Source organism: Callospermophilus lateralis, chromosome 4, assembly GCF_048772815.1.
Source record: "Callospermophilus lateralis isolate mCalLat2 chromosome 4, mCalLat2.hap1, whole genome shotgun sequence".
Lineage (NCBI taxonomy): Eukaryota > Metazoa > Chordata > Mammalia > Rodentia > Sciuridae > Callospermophilus > Callospermophilus lateralis.
In genome coordinates, this window is record NC_135308.1 from 163221209 (window position 1) to 163243457 (window position 22249).

The following is a 22249-nucleotide window of genomic DNA, read 5'->3' on the forward strand; positions in this document are numbered from 1 at the left end:
CTCCCTCAGGGAGGGTCCAGGTCAGTGAGCCTCATCAGCCTCAGGAGCACGGGCCAGGAGACCCCACAGCACAGACAGTTGCCCAGGCTCAAAAGGACCAGGTAGAACCAATGTTCGTGACATCTCACCCCTTTGAATTCCTGCCCCACTTTCCCGACATGCAACGCACAGTCCATACCACCAGAGCCCTGCAAAATTAGGCAAAGGCAGGATAGCTGTTCCTGGACTAATCTCTGGCCCTTTAAACACAGGCTCGGTCTTTTTTTCTTTCTGTATTAGAGATTGAGCCCAGGTGCTCTGCCAATGAGCTACACACCCTGGGCCTTTTTCTTGCTAATTAGCTGGGGCTAAGGGTGTAGCTTAGTGGTAGACCGCCTCTGTGTTCAACCTCAGTAGCCACTCCCCAAATTATGAAGGTGGCACCCAGGTTCACATAGCTGGAGACAGATCTGCCAGGTGCCACACTCAGACTCCTGGGAAATCTTGGTGCTCAGCAACCTGTTGAACCTGAGACGGGTCCAAAACGCACTCAGCAGGCAGCTGCAGCCCCAGGGGTGCAGGCAGGATTGGCAGGATCAGGGGAGACTGGGGCCTGGCACCTCCTGCTGCTGGTGGCTCTCCAGGAATCTCCAAGCCCAGCAGGACCCAGCAGGGTCCCATCCCTGCTTGCAGCCAATCTCCTGGAGCTCCAGGAATCAGGCAGCTGAAGCAGGCTACCTGCCTGTGGGGACTCCTAGCAGGGTGGCTGGGCACACACAGGGTTCTGGAGCACAGGGCCTGGTCCCACCCACCAGGGACCACACCCTGGGTCAGCAGGCCACAGTTCTGTGTGCCAGGTCCATACTGGTTCTGCCCATAAGCACCCCTGCAGCACACGTCCCAGCAGCCGTGAGACCATCAGAAAGTCCAGCAGGCGACACTCCTTGCCAACACCTTGTGTAAACCAGCCTCCGATTCCACCCCAGGCCAGGCTGCCCCCTGCAGCTGTTGGAACTTTACTTCAAGACCCTCTCCTGCCTTCTCCCTAGGGCCTTCCCATCAAATCAGGAAAAAGTCCAGAGTCCTTCCTAAGCACTCCATGTCGGCCCCTTGGCCACCTCTCCCTGGCCACGCTGGCTGCCCACAGTGCCATACACACTCCCTTTCGGGCCAGGATACAGGCTCCTCCTCCTCCTCCAGCCCCTCCCCATCCCTCCAGGTTTGGCTTAGATATCACCTAAGATGTTTAACAGAGAACCCGGCCCCCGTTAAACATGTCCACAAGGACATGTATCTTGCTTTGCTGCCATCAGAGCCTTATCACAACCTGGCATTCCACACCCATGCACTGACACGAAGGTGTTCCCAGAGGAGGAACTTGGTTACTATTAGATCTCAGTACCCAGATCAGCACCACGCACATAGCAAGCATTCAATAAGTGCAGGCTGAATACATGCAGTACCCAACCAGACCAGAGAAGAGCGCGGGCCATGGGCTATAGCCCTTTCAGCTCAGGGTTTCTAACTTGTGAGCTTCCAAAGAAGCCCCGATTCTCACACAGGTGCCAGGGCTGAGCCCCGCTTCTCTGCCCTTCTGGGCTTGGGAGATGCAGCACCTGCTGTGCTGAAGGTGCAGGCCCACGTCACAGTCCACTACCCTCCCTCTGCTGCCACCGCGGGCCAGGCATGTGTGGGCCAGGAGAGCCCGAGTCAATGAGCTCCAAGAACCCAGGGCTGTCGGCAGTGGGAGGCAGCCCAGCATCGCCAGCACTGTTCTGTCTAGTGCCAGCAGGGCAGACCAGCAGGAAGAGCCAGCCTGCAAGGGACACACAGGCCTCCACTGCCCAGCAATTAGTCCCCTGGGTCCAGCCCCAGGGGCTGCCCTCCAGAGGGAGCCTCCTAGTCTCCAGAGCCCACCGTCCTGTCTACCTGCATTCAGCCAGCTTTCTCGTTGCTGTGACCAAAAGATCTGACAAGATCAATTTTAAGGATGAAAAGTTTTAAGGTTCATGGTTTCAGAGGACTCAGTCCACACACAGCTCCATTCTCTGGGGTATGAGGTGGGGCAGGACATCATGGCGGAAATGTGTGGCTAAGGAAAGCAGCTGGGAATGTGGCACCCAGGAGCAGCTCTGCTCACAGAATATAACCCCCCAGGCACCTCCTGGGTGACCCACCTCCTCCAGCCACACACCCTTGCCTACAGTCACCACCCAGCTAATCCCTGTCAGGGGATCAACACACCTAGAGGCTCAGGCTCCTGCCGCTTCACCTCTGCGCCTCTTGCATCTCCACCCCCAGTATCGACACCATGGCACCTGCCACCTGGCTGGAGGGAACGCCACCTTGGAACCCAGGGGATGGACTCCTGGAGCAGATGCAGCCCCTGAAGCTGAAACAGACTTCCTCAGGCAGCACCACGGACAGCTGCACTCCACGTGGCAGGCTCTGGGCTGGGGTCCTACGGGGCTGTGTCCCACAACAGAGCCTCTAGCACTGAATGAGCACACAGGACCCTGCTCTTGGGGGCAATACTGGGCAGGCTCCAGGAGCCTCTGGTTACTATGCCATCACCAGTGACCACTCATGGCCTCAAGGCAGGTTTCTGTCCAAAGGCCTCTTATTCCACGTGGAGCTCATTCCTCAACTGAACGCAGCCTGAAGGAAGCTCACTGAACACACCTCTGTGACACACGGCTCGGCCCTCCTGTGCTGGGCCAGGCAGTATCTGGGCACTGCACTGGGCAGCACCATGAGTCACTCACAAAAAGCAGGAGGTGTGAGTCCCACGGCACCACGTGGGCCCACAGACTCAGATCTACAGGCAGGACACAGGTCTCCTCCTGTACCCTTCACTGGGAACCTGTGTGCAGGGGACACATTTTCCAAATGTCCACCACTAACCACAAAAGTGTGCCCAGTACTGATTTGGGGTTAGAGATAATTTCAGCAAAGGGGCGAATTCACAAACACAGAGTCCATGAGCAACGAGTACTGGCTGCATCAGGGCTGACCCTGCCAGCTCCAGCTGGGAACACAAGGCCCAGCCGTGCCCCCCACCCCAGTCAGGGGCCTGCCCGAGTCGCCCGCTGGATCACAGACCTGTAGGCCCCCCACAGACCAGCAGCTCAGGGAGGAGAGGGCGAGGCTCACAGCGGGGCCTGCTGCCAGGCCTCCCTCATCTGGGTGCTCTCTGCTGGTGCTGTCTCATCCTGCAGGACGCTGAAGGGGGGACAGGGAGCCCAGCTGCTCAGCAGGACTGGTGTGAGGAAGGCAGAGCAGTGACAGTGGCTGGTGGGACTCCTGTCAATCACTGCACCCTCAAGGCAACATTATGGGGTAAGGGAGGCCCTGGGCTCAATAGAAACTCGGTCTTCATTCCAGAGATACAGCAACCTGGGAATGGGGGGACTCGGGAGATTCAGAGCTGGGACCTGAAGGGTGGCAGACATGTGCTCCCAGGCCCACACATGGCACTGCAGGCTGAACGGCTGGGAAGGCAGCCCAGGTCTCCCCACTGAGCCCCAGCCCCGCCCTCCCCAACACAACCCATGGGGGTGGCTCACAGTGGGCCTCTCAGGCCAGCCAGGAGGACACCCGCCTTGTCCATGGGTGCTGTGGGGGCCACTTCCCGCAGAGTGCCAAGTAAGCACCAATAATGTCCCATAGAGAGACCCCCTCAAGTGTACCTGACCAGAAAGGGACCTCTGCACCTCTCAGGGCTTTTCACAACACCAGCGCAGGCTGCAGAGGCTCCGTTAGACCAGGAGCGAGGACAGACTTGGCCCACACTGTTGACCCAGCACCGCCAGCAAGCCTCCAGGGAGAGCAGGGAGAGCGCAGGAGGGGCTGGGCAGAGCACGGGCCAGTGAGCGCTCCTGGACAGACAACCACTCCATGGCTATGTTAACCACTGGGCTGCTTTCCACCAGCTGGACCTTTGGAAAACCGAGGACTAGGTCTGAGGAGCACTGCTGGAGACCTCTCCCAGGCCCATCTGGACCACTAACCACAAGGTTCCAGCCAGCTATGCTAAGGCCATCAGAAAGGACGGCCGTGTATTCAGGGGGAAAAAACGCACCACACTCTGCTGGAGGACACTGGAGCAGCAGCCAAGAGGTGTCCGCGAGAGAGCAATTCCATCGGGCCTCAGACCGTCCAGAGCCACACACACACTTTCAGAGCCTCAGAAACTTGCGGATTCTTTTTAACTGGCAAATTCTAATTGATAATATCAACTCCAAAGATAACACACACTCTCTCTCAGGTACGATTACACATTAATATCCCGGATCGCAGGATATCAACATAAAAACTTTACATACAGGGGCTGGGGTTGTGGCTCAGCGGAAGAGCGCTCGTTTGACACGTGCAAGGCCCTGGGTTTGATCCTCAGCACCACAAAAAAATAGACAAAGTATTGTGTCCAACTAAAAAATAAAACTTTAAAAAAAAATTTTTACATACAATACTAAACAGAGTCCAGAAATCTATTAAAACATATGCTAATGGCCAAACAGAATTTAGTCAGTAATACAAGGATGGCCCAATATTAGGAAAACTATTATATATATTTATATCTATTTATGACTCAAAAGAGAAATAACACACGATCATCTCACAGAGGCTGGGTCAAGACCACTAAGTGAAACTGAATACCCATTGTTGATTTTTAAAAAATAGTCTGCTGGGCGTGGTGCACACCTGTGATCCCAGAGGCTGAGGCAGAAGGATCACAAGTTCAAGGCCAGCCTGGACAAGTTAGCAAAGCCCTGCCTCAAAATAAAATAAAAAGCTGGGACACAGCTCAGTGGGAAGGCACTTGTCTAACATGCGCAAGGCCTTGGGTTCCATCCCCAATATCACAAGTAAAAATATTAAGTGATAATTTAAAAATTTAAAAAATAGCCTCCATAAAATCTGTTTATTTCTATAAACAGATACTTCCTTAAACATGATATATCTTAACTTCCAGAGTTAGAAACAAATCGATCATCACAGTCCACTATTACCAGCATTGTTCCGAAGATGCTGGACATTATCATCAGGCAACAAAAACGTACTGAGAACAGCGGCAACTGGGGGGAACAGCCACGTCACTCTGGTCGGTGTGACGCGGTGAGCACCTGCCCTGGAGGACACAGGCGGGGAAGCTGAAAGACCAGCTGTCAACGGGAGCACCAGCACCAGGCGCAGCGTTGCCAGAACACGAAAGGAACAGAGCGCCAGAGCCAAGTCTCCTGGTGGAGGGGGACGGGGGCGTTCTGTCCTTCAGAATTTAAAACAGAAGGACCTGAACAGATAAAAAGGCCCACCACCTTCTCAGCCGAGAACCCTCAAGTCACAGGGGAGCAACTCTGTCTAATTTGATCTGTTCATTTAACACGCCGAGAGAATGGCTGTTATGGTTTGGTTTTGCGGCGCTGGGAATGGAACCTGGGCCTTGCACACGCTAGGCAGGCGCTCTACCCCTGAGAGACATGCAGACAGTGTTCAAAGCCAGTACAGCCAGGAGAATCCAGGAGAGTTCTGTGGGGCTCCTCGTCACGTCACGACATCCTAGACAGCTAGGCTGTTACCCAGCAACTCGCGGGCTAAGGCAGGGGGATCGCAGGCTCGAAGCCAGCCTCAGCAACTTAGCAAGACCCTGTCTCAAAGTAGAAAATAAAAAAGGAGAGAACAGGCCGGAGAGCTGTGGAGGAGGGGCTGGAGGCAGAGGCAGCCTTGCACCTGGAGCTGGTGCTCCATTTCCAGCCTCAGCTGGTGAGGTTTGGCAGTAAGTTTCCCCCTCCTCTAAGTCTTACAGGGTGAGTCCTGCCACTTGCAACTTCAAGAACCCTCACACATTTGAGGCTCACCCCAGATCCTCCCCTGGCTTCTGTCCCTGATATCAGACGCTGACCCCAGCTCCAGCAGAAACCTTCTGGTCGCCATTCTCTTGGGCGGATTTGCCAATTCACAGATCGTCCGTTTCTGCCACTGCTTTTCGCTCGTGGAACCCTCAGACCCAGCAAGCTGTATGGCTTCACTGATTCTGTTTTCAAACATGATCCAAGCACGACACAAAAATGACCCATTTCCACCTGTCATTACACCTGCCCCACTGTGAAAACGTGGCCCAGGCCTCAGCTCGGCCTCCCCACTCGCTCCAGGCTGTGTACAGAATCACCACCTTCTGAAACCTGCCCCTCTGAATCGCCACCCACACGGCATCCGGCTTCTGGCCTTTCCCCGTGGTACTGTCAGCATCTAACACAAGAGGCATTCTACCCATTTCTTCTGTATAGGAGTCCCCAGCCTTTCCTGCAAGATCCAAACAGAAAACATCTTAGGCTCTGCAGGCACGTGGTCCTATCGCAACTACAAAGTCAGCCACATGATACATAAAGGACTGCAATGGCAGTCCCAGCTCCTCAGAAGGGAGACACCAGGCCAGCCTGGACAACTCCATGAGATTCTGTCTCTCAAAATGAAAAGCCCTGGGGACGGAGCTCACTGGTAAAATGCTCTGGGGTCAGTGCCCATACCACAAAGAAAAAAGGGCAAGAGCTGAGACTGTCCTGGGCCACAGTGCCAAGACCTGCCACCCAAGCCAGGGCCTCGGAACGTCCGGCTGGACCTGTGGCGGGGCCTCGGTGATTTTCCCCATGGGCTGTTGCGCTCACTGCTGTGGGCTCAGTTCCTACAACAGGGTCTTTAGGAAACAGTAAATGTTCCTGACCCGAAGCAGCACACAAGACAGGCTGAGGGACGGAGGAAAGCACGGTGGCCAGCACACGAGTGGATGGATCCGGGCAGGACCACAGCACAGCTTCTCAGGAAGCCAAGATCAAAACTTTCAACAGGAAAGGAAAAAAGAGAAAACATGAATTTTTAATTTTTTCAGAGAAGGAAAAGCCTTTCAAAGTAGAACACAAAAGAATGGCAAATTAAAAATATGGCAAATAAAAAATAAAATTACAAATATGCAACACAGACTCACACCTTCCCTGTGCAGACGCCATGCCAAACTTCCTTCTTGATCCCACAGGTCTAACAGCAGAAGTGGGAGGCCGCCTGGGGACACAGTGGCTCCAGCTGGACCCTGAGCCCAGCACTCCCACAACTGCTGGCAGGGTTGGGGCTAGGGTGAGGGTAAGGAGGCCGGGCAGAAGCTCTGTCCTCCCAGAACTCCCCTGGAGCATGTTCACCACCAAGCGGTGCAGCCAGAGCAGGAGGGCAGCGCACACCTGGCCCAGCCAGCGGCTCCAGGAGCGCAGCTCAACAGAGATGCAAGTTAATGAGGCAAATGCGGGGCGGGGACAGGTCAGCATTCAAGGTCCACCTGCAGGAATGCCAGACCAGGAGAGGATAGGACAAAAAGCCCCAGAGCAAGGACGTGTGAGAACCAGAGCTGGAGGGACCCAAAGACCTCCTGGCAAGGTCTGTGGCTTGGGGAACCTGAGAGGTCTGGTGCGGTGTCTCTGTTGCGGCCTGCAAACGCCTGGGTGAAGGGCCCCTGGGAGTGCACGTGCCTGGCTCCAGACTGTTCACCTCTGGCCACCTCCCAAGGTGGGGAGTCAGCTGGTCTCTGGGGACGAGTGCAAGGCAGCCTCTGACCCTCTAGAACTTCCCCACGCTGCCACGGCCGAGCAGGATGAATAGGCCTCTGTGGCCCCTCAATGAGCCCTTCATCAGCTATGCCTCTCCTGCTCAGGGACCCCTCCCTCCCTGTGGCACAAAAGACAAAGGAGCTGCCCACAGAGGGGCCAGGCTGGCTTGCTGGTCCCCATGTGAGCAATCCCGGGTCCCCATGTGAGCAATCCCGAGGGCCTGGCCCAAAGGCTTTCAATGACGCAAGGAGGCAGACAGGCCTCAAAACCCTGCCCAGCTCCCCATCTTTTTTGGGAAAAAGTCCAGGCTTCTTCACCAGACTAGCCAGGCTCTCCAGACCCCCAGGTCTGCTGAGGCTGAAGCCAGCCTGGGTCCTTCTTCCCTGACCAAATGCCCAGCAGGTCTCTGTCTGGCACAGCCTTTGGGGGTCAGCTGACACTGGCGGGAGCCTTCCCACCACCCACCCCATGCGAGAATTCTCTAAGCAATTGTGCCCTGCAAGTGTGCCATAGGCTCCCTGTCCCCAAGTGCCTGCTCCCTTGTGAGCGCCCACCCAGGGCTTCCTTGCCCCCTGTGACCTTCACTTGTCTGAGGAGGAAGCAGGCCCAGGCTTGAGTCCCCTGGTGTGATGACAGGACCAGCCCATAACCTGCAGCTGCCCTCAAGGCCACATTCCAGGCCTGAGGCTGCGTCCTGCTGGCTCCAACCTGTCTGTCAGGGTCCTTTCAGATTGCTGAACAGGGTGTCCTGGTCCTGGGCAGGCACAGGGAAGCCTGCAACAGGAAGCCAGTGAATGTGGAACAAACAAAGTTGGGACTGTAGGTTCAGGGCACTTGGGAAGCCTGACTCACTGCGGCAGGTGAGCAGCAGCCTCACTCTCAACTCCGGTGCAGCACTGTGACCGCCCTGCTGACCCATTCCCCACTGACACATTCCACTGCTAAGAAACCAAGCTTGGAGGCCAGGCTACCCAGCGAGTCCCCAAGGACCTCAAGATCCCTTTCAGGCGGCGGGGCTTCTACCAGGGCAGTCATGGGCAGTCACCAACCACAGTGTCCACAGAGTGGACTCTGTACTCCCTCCTTAGTAGCAGTGCCTGCAAAACCTCCTGGACACTCAGCACCACCCTGCACCCGCCACCTCGCTGCCCAGCCGGCCTGCAGCCCGCGCAGCCTTTCCTGAGCACAGCTCCTGGGTCGGGTCGGAGCTCCACATCCGCCTCCCAGCCACGAGCTCCCCACCACTGCAGCCAGATCCAAACTGCTAACTGCTGCCTCTCGGATATGGCAAGTGGCTCTGAGGCTGACAAGCTGCCACATGCTCTCCTGAGTCTGCCTTGGGCTGACACTGACACTCAGAGGCACCTGTCCCAGACAGAGAGCAGCAGCAAGAGCCCTGGCGGGCGGACACACACATGCACACAGCTCCCCAACTGCCGACCAGTTGGCACTGTTCCCTTCCTCCAGGCACTACGTGGCCGGTGGGAGTCAACCGCCCAGGAAGCCCAGAGCCCACATCTACAGCCAGCTACCAGGCAGCCCAGGTAGCACAGAGGGCAGGGGGCACCCAGGCCCAGAAGCTCTGCACCTGCTGGGGAGCGCACCCATCTCCTGCACTCACCGACTCTGGGCTAGAGCCAGACTGGTCCACATGGCCATGAGCCCTCGTCGCGTCCACACGTGCCCTACTCTAGCTCCTGCAGGTTCCCAGCTCCAGCTAACACGTACAGGGCTCTCCCCGTGGGCTCAGATGCAAAGCTGAGGACGTGCCTCCCAGAATGGGGGGTAAGAGCCCAGGGCGCCTACACAGACCCCAAGAACCAATGGGACCCTTCAGCTGTCCTACTTCAAGGTCATCTAGCGTACACCCTCTTGGGCTCAACAGAGGCACGCAGTCCCACCTCAGCACCAGGTGGCCCTTCTCAAGCTAGCCCCTGGAACTAGGTGCCTTAGTCCCTTGCTCGATCCCCGGCGCTCTGTGGAGCGACTCCCCTGGAAAGGCCCCGTGAGCCCAGACCCTCTACCCCTCAGCCTCACTCCACAGCCTCCCCTGCTGGACACCAGAGGCTGGTCCTCCTCGTGCACTGAACCAAGACCAGACACACAGCAGGAGGGGTGGCCACACCTCTTCCTGGAGAAATGGACCTGTCGAGTGTGAGCCAGGCCAAGGGAACTAGGTCCCATACCCACTGTTGCTGTGGAACCCTGAACCAGAGCCTCCACCCAAGTCTCACTGGCTCCGTGTGCCTGCAGGGTGACCCCCAACTCAGGGGTGCCCACAGGAAGAGGTATGATGTGCTGCCCACGCACCTGGGACGGGGGAGGAGGCTCTGGGAAAGCGTTGGCTGTCTGGGGCTCAGGTGAGGATCCCGGCGCAGAGCCTCCCGCCACAGCCTGGAGGAAGGTGACCTCAGTGAGGGCCTGCTGCAGGAGGACTCCCGGAGCCGCCAGACAGCGGGAGCTGCTCCCCAGCCCCCTTCCTGGCACTGGGGCAGCCCTCTTCCCCTGGGTCTGCAAGGCGGACCTGCGGACAGTGGGGCCCGAGGCAAAGCCACAGCTCTTCACAGAAGGTGGCAGCAGGTCTTAGCTCCATGCCGGGGGCCAGACGTCCTTCCTCCCCTCGTCTCCCTTGTCTCTGAACCTAGGCACGCAAGTGGCACTGACCGCCTGAGCAACTGGCCCTGATTGCCAAGGGTGCTTTAAGCACGTGGCATCATTTTAAGTAGTTAAGCAGGTGTCCCTGAGCCCGGGGCCCGAAGCAGTGACCCATGTCAACTGCTGACACTGAGAGCGTTGGCATACCCAGAGCTGGGGAAAGGGCCTCCCCACAGGCCTGCTGTCACAGGCAGCTTCTGTGGTGCCCGCGGGCTCTAGGTCTGCCCCTCACTGCCTCCTGAGGAGAGAAAGAGCAGTGATCAGTTCTACTCAGCCCAGAGAGCTGCAGTGATTTCCCCAAAGTAGCAAAGCAAATGAATTTCAGACCTTTCTCTTGCCCTGCTCAGGTGAGTCCCTGTGGGAAGGCCCCACTCAAGGGCCACCTCCCAAAGACTTGACCACTCTCCCCACTCAGTGGAGCCCCTCCACCAGCCCACCGCCTGACATACCCATGGCAGCTTCCTCTGCCCTGTGGGGCTGTCTTGGGCATCACCCACTCCACACAGGCCCACAGCCAGCACCAACCCTGCCCTGAAGGGGAGCTCAGGTGGGTGAGCAAGGAGTCCATGCCACACAAAATGGGCAGCAGGAATCCTGCAAAGAGGGCGGGAGCCAACTCCAGCAGATGTCAGGAAAAGGCCACAGGGACAGAGAAGGGTCCGTGAGGTGAGAGCGAGGTCCCCTGATAGGGCAAGGACGGAAACTTCAGACACGGGACAGCAGGGCAGGGGCCTCGCGGAGCCAAGAGCCCTGTCGCTGCGGCTCCGGCTGCAAGCGTCTTGGACTTTCTGCCGTGTAGGCATTCAGAGGTCACCGAAGGTGTGAACAACTAGGGGTGACAGTCAAGAGCAGCCACTGTCTGGGGACTGCGCAGGTGGGGCTGGCCGTGGCTGGGCACAGGGGAGAGGAGGGCAGCAAGCCGGGGGCCGAGCAGTGAGTCACCTTGAGCAGGCTGAGTGGGAGGAACCAGTGGATCCTTCAGGTGAGGACAGATGTCCAAAGCAGTTGGTGACAGGGTTCAGGACACATTATCCCCAATATGGCCTCCCTCACCCTCTTCCCCTAAAGCAGACACACAACTAGGAAAGATGCTCTGACCTTCCCTGAAGCAGGTCAAAGACCTTCAGCCAAGAGGTGACTCCCTAAACCCAGAGGAAAGGAACGTCCCTATCTCCACAGACACGGACAGAGAAGACCAGGCCAGGCCCTGGGGAGTCCCGGCAGTTTAGCAGCATTAGAGCACACAGACCTCTTTATCCAAGCACAGTTCTCCATGGCTGCCCACCTCCCCACCACACCTAGCAGGGAAAGTCACAGGGTCAAGCTGGGCGTAGTGGTGCACACCTGTCGCCCCATATTCAGGAGGCTGATCGGGATTCCAAGTCCCAGGCCAGTCTCAGCAACATAGTGATCCTGTCTCAAAATTTAAAAAGTAAACAAAAAGATGGCAGTGCAGCTCAGTGGTAGAGCACCCCTGGTTCAATCTACCAAAAAAAGAAAAAAGACACAGGATCACTCCATCCTTCCAGGTTTCATCTCCTTGTGAAGGCTCCATGTGTGTAGAACTTAGACTAAACTGAACTGCGTGCTCTTCTCTTGTGAATCTACCTCGTGTTGCTGGGACCTGAGCCGCGATCTAAGGATGGGAAGAAGTCACACTGTTTGTCTCCTACATTCGCAGTGGGGGCTGGAGATCTGAGGAATGTCTGTGTAGGTCCTGAGACGTGGAGAGGACACACTGAATAACCACCCTCTACCAACCTGCACTGCCCTCTCCAGTAAGCTGCAGGCTCCTGGAGGCAGGGTCAGCTCTAACACCTTCAGGCTAGGGCCTTTGAACCCATGAGACAGGCAACAGTGACCAGGGACACTGAGGAAGAACCTGCAATGGGCAGAAGCCACAGAGGTGAGACAGCAGCACACAAAGATCTTGTGAGGGGGTTGTTGCAAAGGTGCCTGAGTAGCCATGTTTTAGAAAAAACTGGAAGCCACGGTTAGGGCCCCAACTCAGGACCTTCTTCTCCTAAACCTCTGTCCCCTGTGAAGTGGGCCAGCACCCTGCATTCTGCCATGAGGACAAATGAGAATGCAGAGAAGTCAGCACTTTGTACAAGTTGGGGTTTTCCCTCTATTTATATGGGAAATCCATGCTTCACCACACACACATACACACACACACACACACACGTTTGGTATTCTGCTTTTCTTCCTCTCTGTCCACAGCTATGTCCCAAGCAGGAAAATCACTTTGCAACAGTCGGAGCACATCCAAATGCCCGGGTTTTCATACTGACAGCATCGGAACTTCCACTACAAGTCATGGAAACAAAAACAACGCCCTCCTTTTTATGGTCACAGACATCCCTCAGGTGTACACTAGTCATTCGATGGGAAAAAAATCATTTTAAAAACTCAAGCAAGCTGGTACTTTGTCTCACATCCTGCCAGATAAAAGGTATTTTTAGAAGGAGGGGGTCCCCCAGGGTGAGTGCTGTCTCTCTTCTCCAAGCCTGGACTGCACAAAGAGTCCTCCACCAGCTGGTGCCCCAACCCTGTGAACCCAAATGAGTCCTGGGCTCCAGAACCCATGTCTGCAGGTCCTGAGGACCATCAGTGGACACCGCCCACAGTCCAGCTCCGGGAGGGGAATCCTTGAAACCTGCCTCCAGCCTGCCCCAAGGCTTCAGTGAATCAAGAAGCTCCACCTGTGCAGTGGGCTGCAGGAGGGAGGGGTCAAGGCAGGAACATGGCTCGGGACATCCCTTTTGTGCCAGTGAGGATCCCCTTGGAGCCTCCCCTACGTGTCCCTACTAAGGACATTCTGAGATGCTTTCCCTGCTCTCTCCAGCTCCTCCAGGACGGGCCGGAGTCCAGAGGGCATTCTGCTGCATGAGCCAAAAGGAGGAGATGAGGAGCAAGTTGCCAAGGTCACCCTGTGCCCCAGGTGGGACAAGGTCCCACCAGGCCTCCCAGGACAGGACAGTCAGGCAGGCTGGCTACTGCCTCCCCACTTGATGGGCGGAGCGATTATTCTGTACCCCACAGGAACCTGTCTTCCTACGGGCAGAGGCCTCTGGGTGTGAGGCCCACCCTGCAGAGCATGACCTGGCCACCCACTCCTGCCAAACTCTAGGGTGAGGACACTGAGGTCCATGCTGCTGGGATGCAGTCAGCTGGCCCAGGTGGGTCCGTGAGCACTGGCTGGGAGTTAAGCCATGTCACTTGCTGCAGGAAGGCAGGGGTAACTGCACTGTGGGAGGTGTGACAGCCAACTCCCTCCCTGTTATGAGCTTTGGTGTCCATCTATAAAATGGGGCAAGGGGTGGTAACTGGACAGGTCAGTGGCCACTGACCCTGGCTGATGCCCCAGTCATGAAGGGAACATGTTACCACCACAGACTCAGGGCCCCCAGAGGATCTAACTCAGATGTCCAGGTGGGCAAAGGAGTGGGAATTCTAGTTCTAAAGTCCCTGGTCATCCTTGGCGAAGATGCCCTGACACGGGGGCAGGGAGTGAGGCCCAGACGTGGAAGCAAGAGGTACAGCACCAAGTGGGAACACCAAGGCACACAGGGAGCTGGGGCTCAGGCTCTGAGTGAACCAAGCAAGCACAGTCCTGGGGTCAAGAGCAACACAGCACGCACCCTTGGCAGACCTAGAGGAGGGACACCTGGGGCCTTGGGGAGATCACGTCTGGTCAGAACATGCCTGAAGAGTCTTCAAAGTCAGGTTTAAAACAGCCCTGGTGGCCCAGCTGCTGGGGCACTTGCTGTCTCTACCTCTCCAGAACCTGGGAGGACAGCCCAGCCCCTGGGATGAGCAAGACACCAGCCTCCATCCCGCAGCCTCCACCCACAGCGGGGCTTAGGGACTGGGCAGTGAACCTGGCCCTCCTCAGAAAGGTCAAGCAGCAGCACCACTCGGCTCTCCTGTAAATCACGGGTAAGCGCCTACCTCCCCGGGGCTGAGCATTCACTAGGGTACGATTTACAAAGCTGCCCACTTAGTAGCCCAGAGTAAGGTTAAGAGGCGTGAGGTGTGGGAGGGGCAGCAGCCAGCCATGGAGTGCAGATGGGACACAGGGACTGGTGGAGCCTTCCTGGCCTGTGTCAGAGGCTCAGCTCTGGACTCCCCTCTCTCCTTGGCTGGGAACAGAGGCCTCTGCCTGTGGAAGCAGAGGCAAGCCTGAAATCCCAGGGGCCTCCAAGGTGAGCAGATCGAGCAGAGACGCCGGCCCAGGCCCCGATGCTGGGCCCCCTCAGCTCTGCCACTGTGGGGGGAGCGCATCGCTCTGTCTGCAGTCACCTTTCTTTCTGTTCTGTACCAGCTTTTGTAAATGCTTCCCCTTAGTGTGGCGCGGTGGCCACGCCTGCAATCCCAGCGATTCAGGAGGCTGAGGCAGGAGGGTCATGAGTTCAAAGCCAGCCTCAAATTTAGTGAGGCCCTTGGTAACTTAGAGAGACAGAGTCTCAAAATAAAAAATAAAAAGGGGAGCTGGGGTTGTGGCTCAGTGGTAGAGCACTTGCCTATCATATGTGAGGCACTGGGTTTGATTTTCAGTACCACATATAAATAAATAAAAGCCCATCAACAACTAATAAAATATTTTTTAAATAAATAAATAAAAGGGCTGGGGATACAGTTCAGTGGTTAAGCACCCCTGGGTTCAATCCCCAGTACCAAAAAAATAAGCTTCTCCTTAAGTTTGGTAAACATCTGTCCACACTGTGGGGGTCAGATGTCAGCCCCCAAGAAATAGGACTCCCAGGTTACTACCATATAGAAGCCTGTCACATACAATGAGGTCTGTTACAAGTCATGTAAAACAGCAAAAAACTGGATCCAAACTAAGCTTCCAACAAGACGAAACCAATTAAATAAATCATGGTACATCCACTGCACGGCCGAGGAGTAGTTTAAATCATGTTTGGAGTTTGAACAACATGAAAATGTTTTAGGAAAAAGCATGATTAAGAAATTTTCTGCACAGAATATCAAGTATTCCTAAGCAAGGCTCTGAAAAGGCTGGAGCGCGAGGCTCTGTGGGTCATTCTCCCCTCTCTTCTTTATCCAAGTTCTATAATGTAACATTTCTAATTGGAAAAAAAATGGATTTGGGTTTTAAAGACTTTTTTAAAATTTTTGTTTAATTGTCAATGGACTTTTATTTCATTTATTTTTTAAGTGATGGCTGAGAACTGAACCCAGTGCCTCACACGCGCTATGCAGGCGCTCTACCACGAAGCCACAACCCAGCCCTAAAGACTTTTTAAGGATAGTCGGCTTGGAGCACTTCCTCAGCCTCCTGCTCACTGGATGCGCCAACGCCTGCACTGCCCGGTGACGGGGCAGGGTCCACCCGCCCTGCCAGAAGGCGGAAGGCCCAAAGGGGAAACGCACCCAGGCAGAGCAGCACAGCACTGTCCCAGGCTGGGTGAGGCCGACACAGACTGCAGAGATGTCCTGTGGCTGTGGCCCTGCCTTTTTAGAGGGCAAGGCCCAGAGTCCTCAGGTCTTGAAGGACACAGTCTCTGCCTCAGGAGAGCCTCCTGGGCTGCACCAGCCCCAGGAACAGAGAAGCCGCAACCCAAGGCCTTAAAATAGATCCAGGAACCGAAAGGGGCCCTGCTCCCACTCCCAACAGCCACACTTCCTCCCCACCATGCTGGCCCCCAACCAGCTGCAACTGCCTCAGGGCTGGGGCCACTAGAGGCCCAAGAGACCCAGGGAGCCCATCCCCATGACGGCCAAGCAGTCTGGACTTGGTTCTGTGTGCAGGCACTGGGCCAGATGCGCTGATCCTGGACAGCGACAGCCACAGCTGCAGACTGCATCTGGCTGCCGGGGCCAGGCTGAGCGCCTGTGCCTGCCACAGCTCACTTGCCACCTGCCACTTCCCTATGCATCCCATGTCCCTAGACCGAGGTCCAAAGGCTGTTGTGCTTATTCAGGACCCCAGCATTCCCTTCCACCATGGCTCCGGCTGAATCCCCAAACCCACACTTGTGCCCAGCTACCAAGGATACACAGGGCTTATCCCAATTCAAAGGGGTTCTTGGGGCCCAGCACATGGTGGGTGCAGCCAGGACAGTGCTCCCCGGAAGGCAGCCCCCATTTCCTGCAGCCTATTCCATGAGACCTCTCCAGGTCACACCTGACAGGCCTTGGCTAGAATTCCAGATCTGCTGCCCCCCAGCACGGTGACCTAAGAGTTACTTTCCTCTTAAAGCTCAGCTTCCTCACCTGTCAGATGGGGTAATGACATAGCCTACCTCCACAGGAGCAGGACTTAAGGACAGCTGCAAGTTCAGGGAAGCTGGCCCATGGCAGGCAGAGTCTGTGCTGACGGATGGCCCACTAGTCACACCTGCAAAATTCCCTGAGACCAGGCACACAGGGCCCTACCCAGTCTAACTGCTCAGGGACCCCTCCAGCCACCTAAGCCACCGGAGCCTCTGCTCCTATATCAGGCAGGCCTCACAGCCCCTGTTCAGGGACCCTCCAGCTGGCTGGGAGCTCACACTCTACTGGCCCTTCCATGATCCTCCTCAGCCAGGCGGCCCATCAGTGGCCGGGCAGCTGGCACTCAGAGGACAGGAAAGGGCAGCCTGCAACTCTGTGCAGCGCCCAGCACTTTCCCTTGTGGCTGGGGGCACAGTATAGCCCCTCCCAAGCTATGTTCTGTCGGGACAAAGAGTTTAATGAGACCTGCCTCAGAAACTAATTCCAAGTATAAAGAATGAGTACAGGGGCTGGGGATGTGGCTCAAGTGGTAACGCCTGGCATGCATGAGGCACTGGGTTCCATCTTCAGCACCACATGAAAATAAAATAAAGATACTGTGACCACCTAAAAAATATATATATATGGAAAAAAAAAAAAAGAACGAACACAGCCAGGGGCTGGGGCTGTAGCTCAATGGCAGAGCACTTGCCTGGCATGTGTGAGGCACTAAGTTCAATCCTCAGCACCATATACAAATAAAATAAGGGCAATCTGTCCATCTACAACTATGAAAAAATTAAAAAAAAAAAAAAAAGAATGAACTCAGCCAGGTGCAGTGGCCCACGCTTGTAATCCCAGCAGATGGGAAGGCTGAGACAGGAGGATCACAAGTTCAAAATCAGCCTCAGCAACATCAAGCTGCTAAGCAACTCAGTGAGGCCCTGCCTCTAAATAAAACACAAAATAGGGCTGGGGATGTGGCTCAGTGGTTAAGAGCCCCTGCATTCAATCCACAGTACCCCCCCCCAAAAAAAAAAAAACCAAAAGGTCGATTTCCTGGCTAGGCTCGGTGGTGCATGCTGTAATCCCAGCAACTGGGGAGGCAAAGACAGGATGACTGAATCCCCGTCTCTAAGTAAAAAAAATACAAAGAATTGGGGATGTGGCTCAGTGGTTAAGTGCCCCTGAGTTCAATCCCCAGTACCAAAAAAAAAGAATGAACACAAAACACTCCTTTGCTGGGAGCAGTGGTGCACACCAGTAATCCCAGCGACTGAGACAGAGACAGCAGCTGAGATAGGAGGATTCCAAATATAAGGACAGTCTAGGCAACTTAGTGAGGCCCTCAGCAAGTTAGCAAGACCCTCTCCCAAAAAAATAAAAAGACTGGAAATATAGCTCAGTGGTAAAGCATGCTGGGTTCAATCCCCAGTACCAAAAACAAACAAGCAACAAACCAAAACACCCCACTCCTTAGACCTGCAGCACTCTAGAAGAGGTGAGGACCCTATGCCACCTGACAGAGGTGAGCCCCAAACACCAGGTATGAACGACTCCAACAGTCCCAGCCTCTTAGGACTCATACCCAGCCAGGTCCAGAGCGCACACTGCCTGGTGTGCTTGGGCTGCTGTTCAGAGCCCAGGAGGAGACCCACGTCCTGGGAGAAGAGGCAGGATCTGTCCACCTTTGGTTCAAATGTCTGCACTGCACACCTGGGCACTGAACCAGGGATCAGTCCCACTCAGAGACCCTGAAGCCCTACAGAAGCACCTCAGCCACCAGCGGGTCTCATTTTTCACCTGGAACTAAAAGTTTGCTGTGGAAACAACATCAAAATCCTTCTGGGCGTGGCCACGGCCCTGGCTGCTTCCAGCGGGGTTTTTACTTCAGCTAGCAGTCACCTGTATACCTGGTTTCTCTCCCAGAGACGGTGCCCTCTCACCAAGCAGGGACCGGGGTCAGCCCCACCTGGCACAACGCAAGTGCTCAAGAAAGACTTCTACCAGAGACCAGCGTAATGAGAGTCACGTCAGCCAGCAGCTACACAGTGCCTTTCATCCTAAGAGCCAGCAGTGACCTGGCGTGGGGACCCGTAGCTTTGCTCCATCTCACAGACACTGACTCGGAGATGACAGCAGCTCCACCAGAGATTCCCTGGACACCTTCAAACAGCCTCAGAGGCCACAACCAGCTCTGAGTGACCAAAGCTTTCATTAAACCCCACCACCAAAATCTGGGCAATTTGGGCCAGGGTTGCGGCTCAGTGGCAGAGCATCTGCCTGGCACATGTAAGGCACTAGGTTCAATCCTCAGCACCACACAAAAATAAGTAAATAAAGGCACTGGGTCCATGTACAACTCAAACTGTCTTGTTTTTTTAAATCTGGGAGATTTAAATTCATTCGAGCGGGCCAGAGGTGCACCTCAGCAGCAGAACATGTGCTTTGCATGGGTGAAGCCCTGCATTCAATCCCAGTACCACAAAGAATGAGTAAATCCATTCATAAATCTAATAGGTTGTCACAGCTGTAAAGTGAGGATAAGAAAATGCAGTCCAAAGGAAAAGAACAGAAACAGAATTTTAAAATCATAAGAACAAAACCATAATCCTGACCCCCCAGGTGAGAGGCTGAAGGAGCACCAGGGTGCACGTGCAGCGCTCAGGTGTCGTGGGTTCCCATGTTCCAGGTGACGGGACTAACATCAGGCCCTGCTCTGCTTTGGCATATGTCCCTGGTAAGCTCTCTTCTCTAGGAACATCAAATTTCTCAGATGAAACTTAAAAGAGGTGGACCCTCCCAGAGTCCCGACTCCACCTCCTGGTCATCCACACCCTTCCTTTGCCAGTTCAAAAGTCCTCTAGGTGTTTGTTCTCTAGGTGTCTATCGGGCACTCGCTCTGTCCGTGCCTCATGTTAAGCACTGATAAGACTCACACTGCCCTGGAGGAGCTCACTTGCTCTGTCTCCGGGAGCAGTCCCACAGTCCCTTACAATGCCACAGTTGTTATAACACACACAACACCTGGCTTCCTGACCGTCCAGCACAGAGAATGAGCAGCAGCAGAGCAGGAGTGTCTGCGGGGTCCAGGAAGGTCCCAGCAGCAGCTTGGAGCTGAGACCTAAAGGAAGACGGGGGCCGCTCGGGAGGCAAACAAGCTGGGGCAGCTGTCTGTGCCAACAGCACACAAAAAAGCCCAGGGGTGAGAGCGCCAGAGACTGAGCTCAGGAGCTGGTAATGGGAGCGCCCACGTGAGGGAGCTTGAGCGGGTGCAGGGAGGGGAGACCGCGAGGTAAAGCTGTGAGCTGTCAGCACAGAAGGCCTGGCTGGGGGCGTGGGGTGGGAGGAGGCTGTGGGATCAGACTAGCCAGGGGTCAGTCAGCTGTGCCACTTCCTCACTGCTGTCCTTGGGAAGGCTACTCATGGGTGACACGGAGCTTATATTTCCACTTGGCAAAGGCATTAAGTAGTGTGTCAGGATGAAACTGCCGGAACTCGCACAAAGCACCTGCACATACCAACAGCCTCGTAAATGCTGGGTGCCATCACTGCTGTTCTTGAGGGATGGTACTGCAGGCTCCTTGGGGGCAGGGAACATCTAAGAGGGGAGAGATGCTCACAGGTGAAGGCGACGGTGGGCAGCGCTTTAAGTGGGGAGGGGCTGCTTGGAGTGGCTGAGCCTGCAGGGCTGAGGGCCTACAGCAGATGGTCTTCAGAACCCTCCTAGTTCAGACATTCTGTGCCAGGTGACAGGTGGGTCTGCCAGGCTGACACACAGTAGGTGCTCAGGGAATGTTTGCTGAATGAATTAATAAGGATCTTCCCCTATCTGGACACCTTTTCTGAGACAAAACCATTGAAACCTGTTCTTGTCCGTCCCCACTTCAGAAGTCACCCCCACTACACCGGTCCCTATCAAGAAGAGCACTCACGCTGGGCAGACTGGGCTGGGACCTGCCCCCTGAGAAGCTAAGCCTGGTGCTAAGCCTGCCTCCCACAAAAAGCCTTCACAGGATTCCTCGCAGCCTCCAGGGCGTGGCCTGCTGAGGCCCCTGCTGCTGCTGACCTCAGTGGGGAGGCATCCCCTCCTGGGGTCTGAGAAAGGTGAACCAATAGGGCACTGGTAAGACCCGAAAGGCTACTGTCCCCTCAGAAGTCCCCAGCCCAGGCAGGGGTGGGGTGAGGGGCTGCTGACAATGTGGAATGAAGTCATTCCTTGCCTGGAGAGGGAGGGGTCTTTTCATGGAGAAAATGACAAACCAACACTACAGGGGAGGGGGCTCCTTCCGGCTTGGGGGTGGGGGGTGCGATCCATCAGTATGGATTACCTCACACCCAGCCAGGCCAGCAGACCCCACCCACACCTGCAGTCCCAGGCCCTTTTTCAAACAATAAGAGGCATCCCCACCCACACCACCCGGCAGATGCATGACTAGGGTTCTTAGAACAGATCCACCTAGAGAGGCAGCAATCCCCCATCCACGAGCCAAGCCAGTGGGTTCAGGGCACAGAGGCCAACAGGTCCCTGGCAGAGTGGCAGAGGAGAGGGCCAGGAAGGTACAGACAAAGACTCAGCAAGCCAGAGACATGGCCCTCCATGTGAGCTGAGGACGTCCACTGCCCTGCCTGCCAGGCTAAGGGTGTCCCCAGATCTCAGTCCCTGCAGCAGCACTGAGGCCCCCAGGACGGCTTCCTGGAGAAGGAAGGCCACTTGCAGAACCACCAAGAGGAAGAAGAGAGATGGGACAGACATACCAATGGACAGAGGGAGACATCAAATGACCTAGGAAGCAGAAAAAGAAGGGGGACACAAAGGTGCAGAGCACTCAAGGTACCAAAAAACTGAGCTGGAGACACAGGGACACAGGAAAGACCCAGATGCAGGGAAGGACAGCAGATTGGGACCCCAGAAACACCGAGATGGACACGCAGAGACAGACATGCAGAGACACTGAGATGGACTTGCAGAGGCACACTGACACGGAGATGGACACGCCGAAAAGGACACACGGGGCGGACACGCAGGGACCCAGGTGCAGACACACGGAGGTGGACAGCAAGGAGGCGGACAGCAGGAACGCGGCCCGCAGAGCCGCGCGGAGGCGCACCGGGCGACGCTCGCGACCCCGCCGGCCCCCGGCCTCGCCCGCCGGCCCCCGCTGGCCCCGCCGCCCACTCACCGAGGCCGCAGACCTCGCGGCGCAGGCTCAGGCGGCCGCGCTCCTCCGCTATGGCGCGCAGCATGTGCTGCAGCGAGCGCTCCTCGGCCTCGGCGCCGCCCGCAGGCTCCGGGGACGCGGCGGCGGCGGGGAGGGCGGGCGGCCCGGCCCGGAGCCCCGCGGGCGGCGCCGAGGCACAGGCCCGGCCCGGCGGCCGCGCGGAGGCCATGCCGGGCCCCGGCTCATCGCCCGCGCCGCGCCCGCGGGGGCCCCCGGCGCGCCCCGCCGCCCCCGCCCCGACGCCGCCCGCCGCGAGCACCAGTGAAGCCACAATCCGCCTTTGTGCGCGTCGCCGTCGCCGTCCCCGCCGCCCGCCGAGCCCTCAGAGGCGAGCGCACTGCGCGCCGCCACTGCCGCGCGCGCCCCCGCCCCGCCCCGCCCGGCCCCGCCCCCGCCGCCTTGGCCCCGCCCAGAACCGCCTCCGGGGCCCTGGCCCCGCCCCCGCTGCCAGAGCGCCTGCCCCCGCCCGCCCCGCGGGCCGCTGCTCCACCTGGCGCTCCCAGAGCTGCGTGGCTCTAGCCGTGCGCGGGGTCCCGCACCACATCGCAGCCTCGGGCCTCGTGTCCCGCGCTGCCTGTC

General features: G+C 56.6%; 1 protein-coding gene across 2 annotated transcripts in view; it reads right to left on the minus strand.

The window, feature by feature from the left end:
• Positions 1-21747, minus strand: part of Kiaa0930 (KIAA0930 ortholog) — a 35076-nt gene extending 13329 nt beyond the window's left edge. The window contains exon 1 of one of the 2 annotated variants that reach the window (XM_076855474.2): positions 21632-21747. In XM_076855474.2, coding sequence (XP_076711589.1) covers positions 21632-21695 — 64 coding nt within the window. In that variant the 5' untranslated portion in view covers positions 21696-21747. The remainder of the gene's footprint in view (positions 1-21631) is intronic. The other variant, XM_076855473.2, reaches the window with a different exon arrangement.
• Positions 21748-22249: the final 502 nt, after the last annotated feature.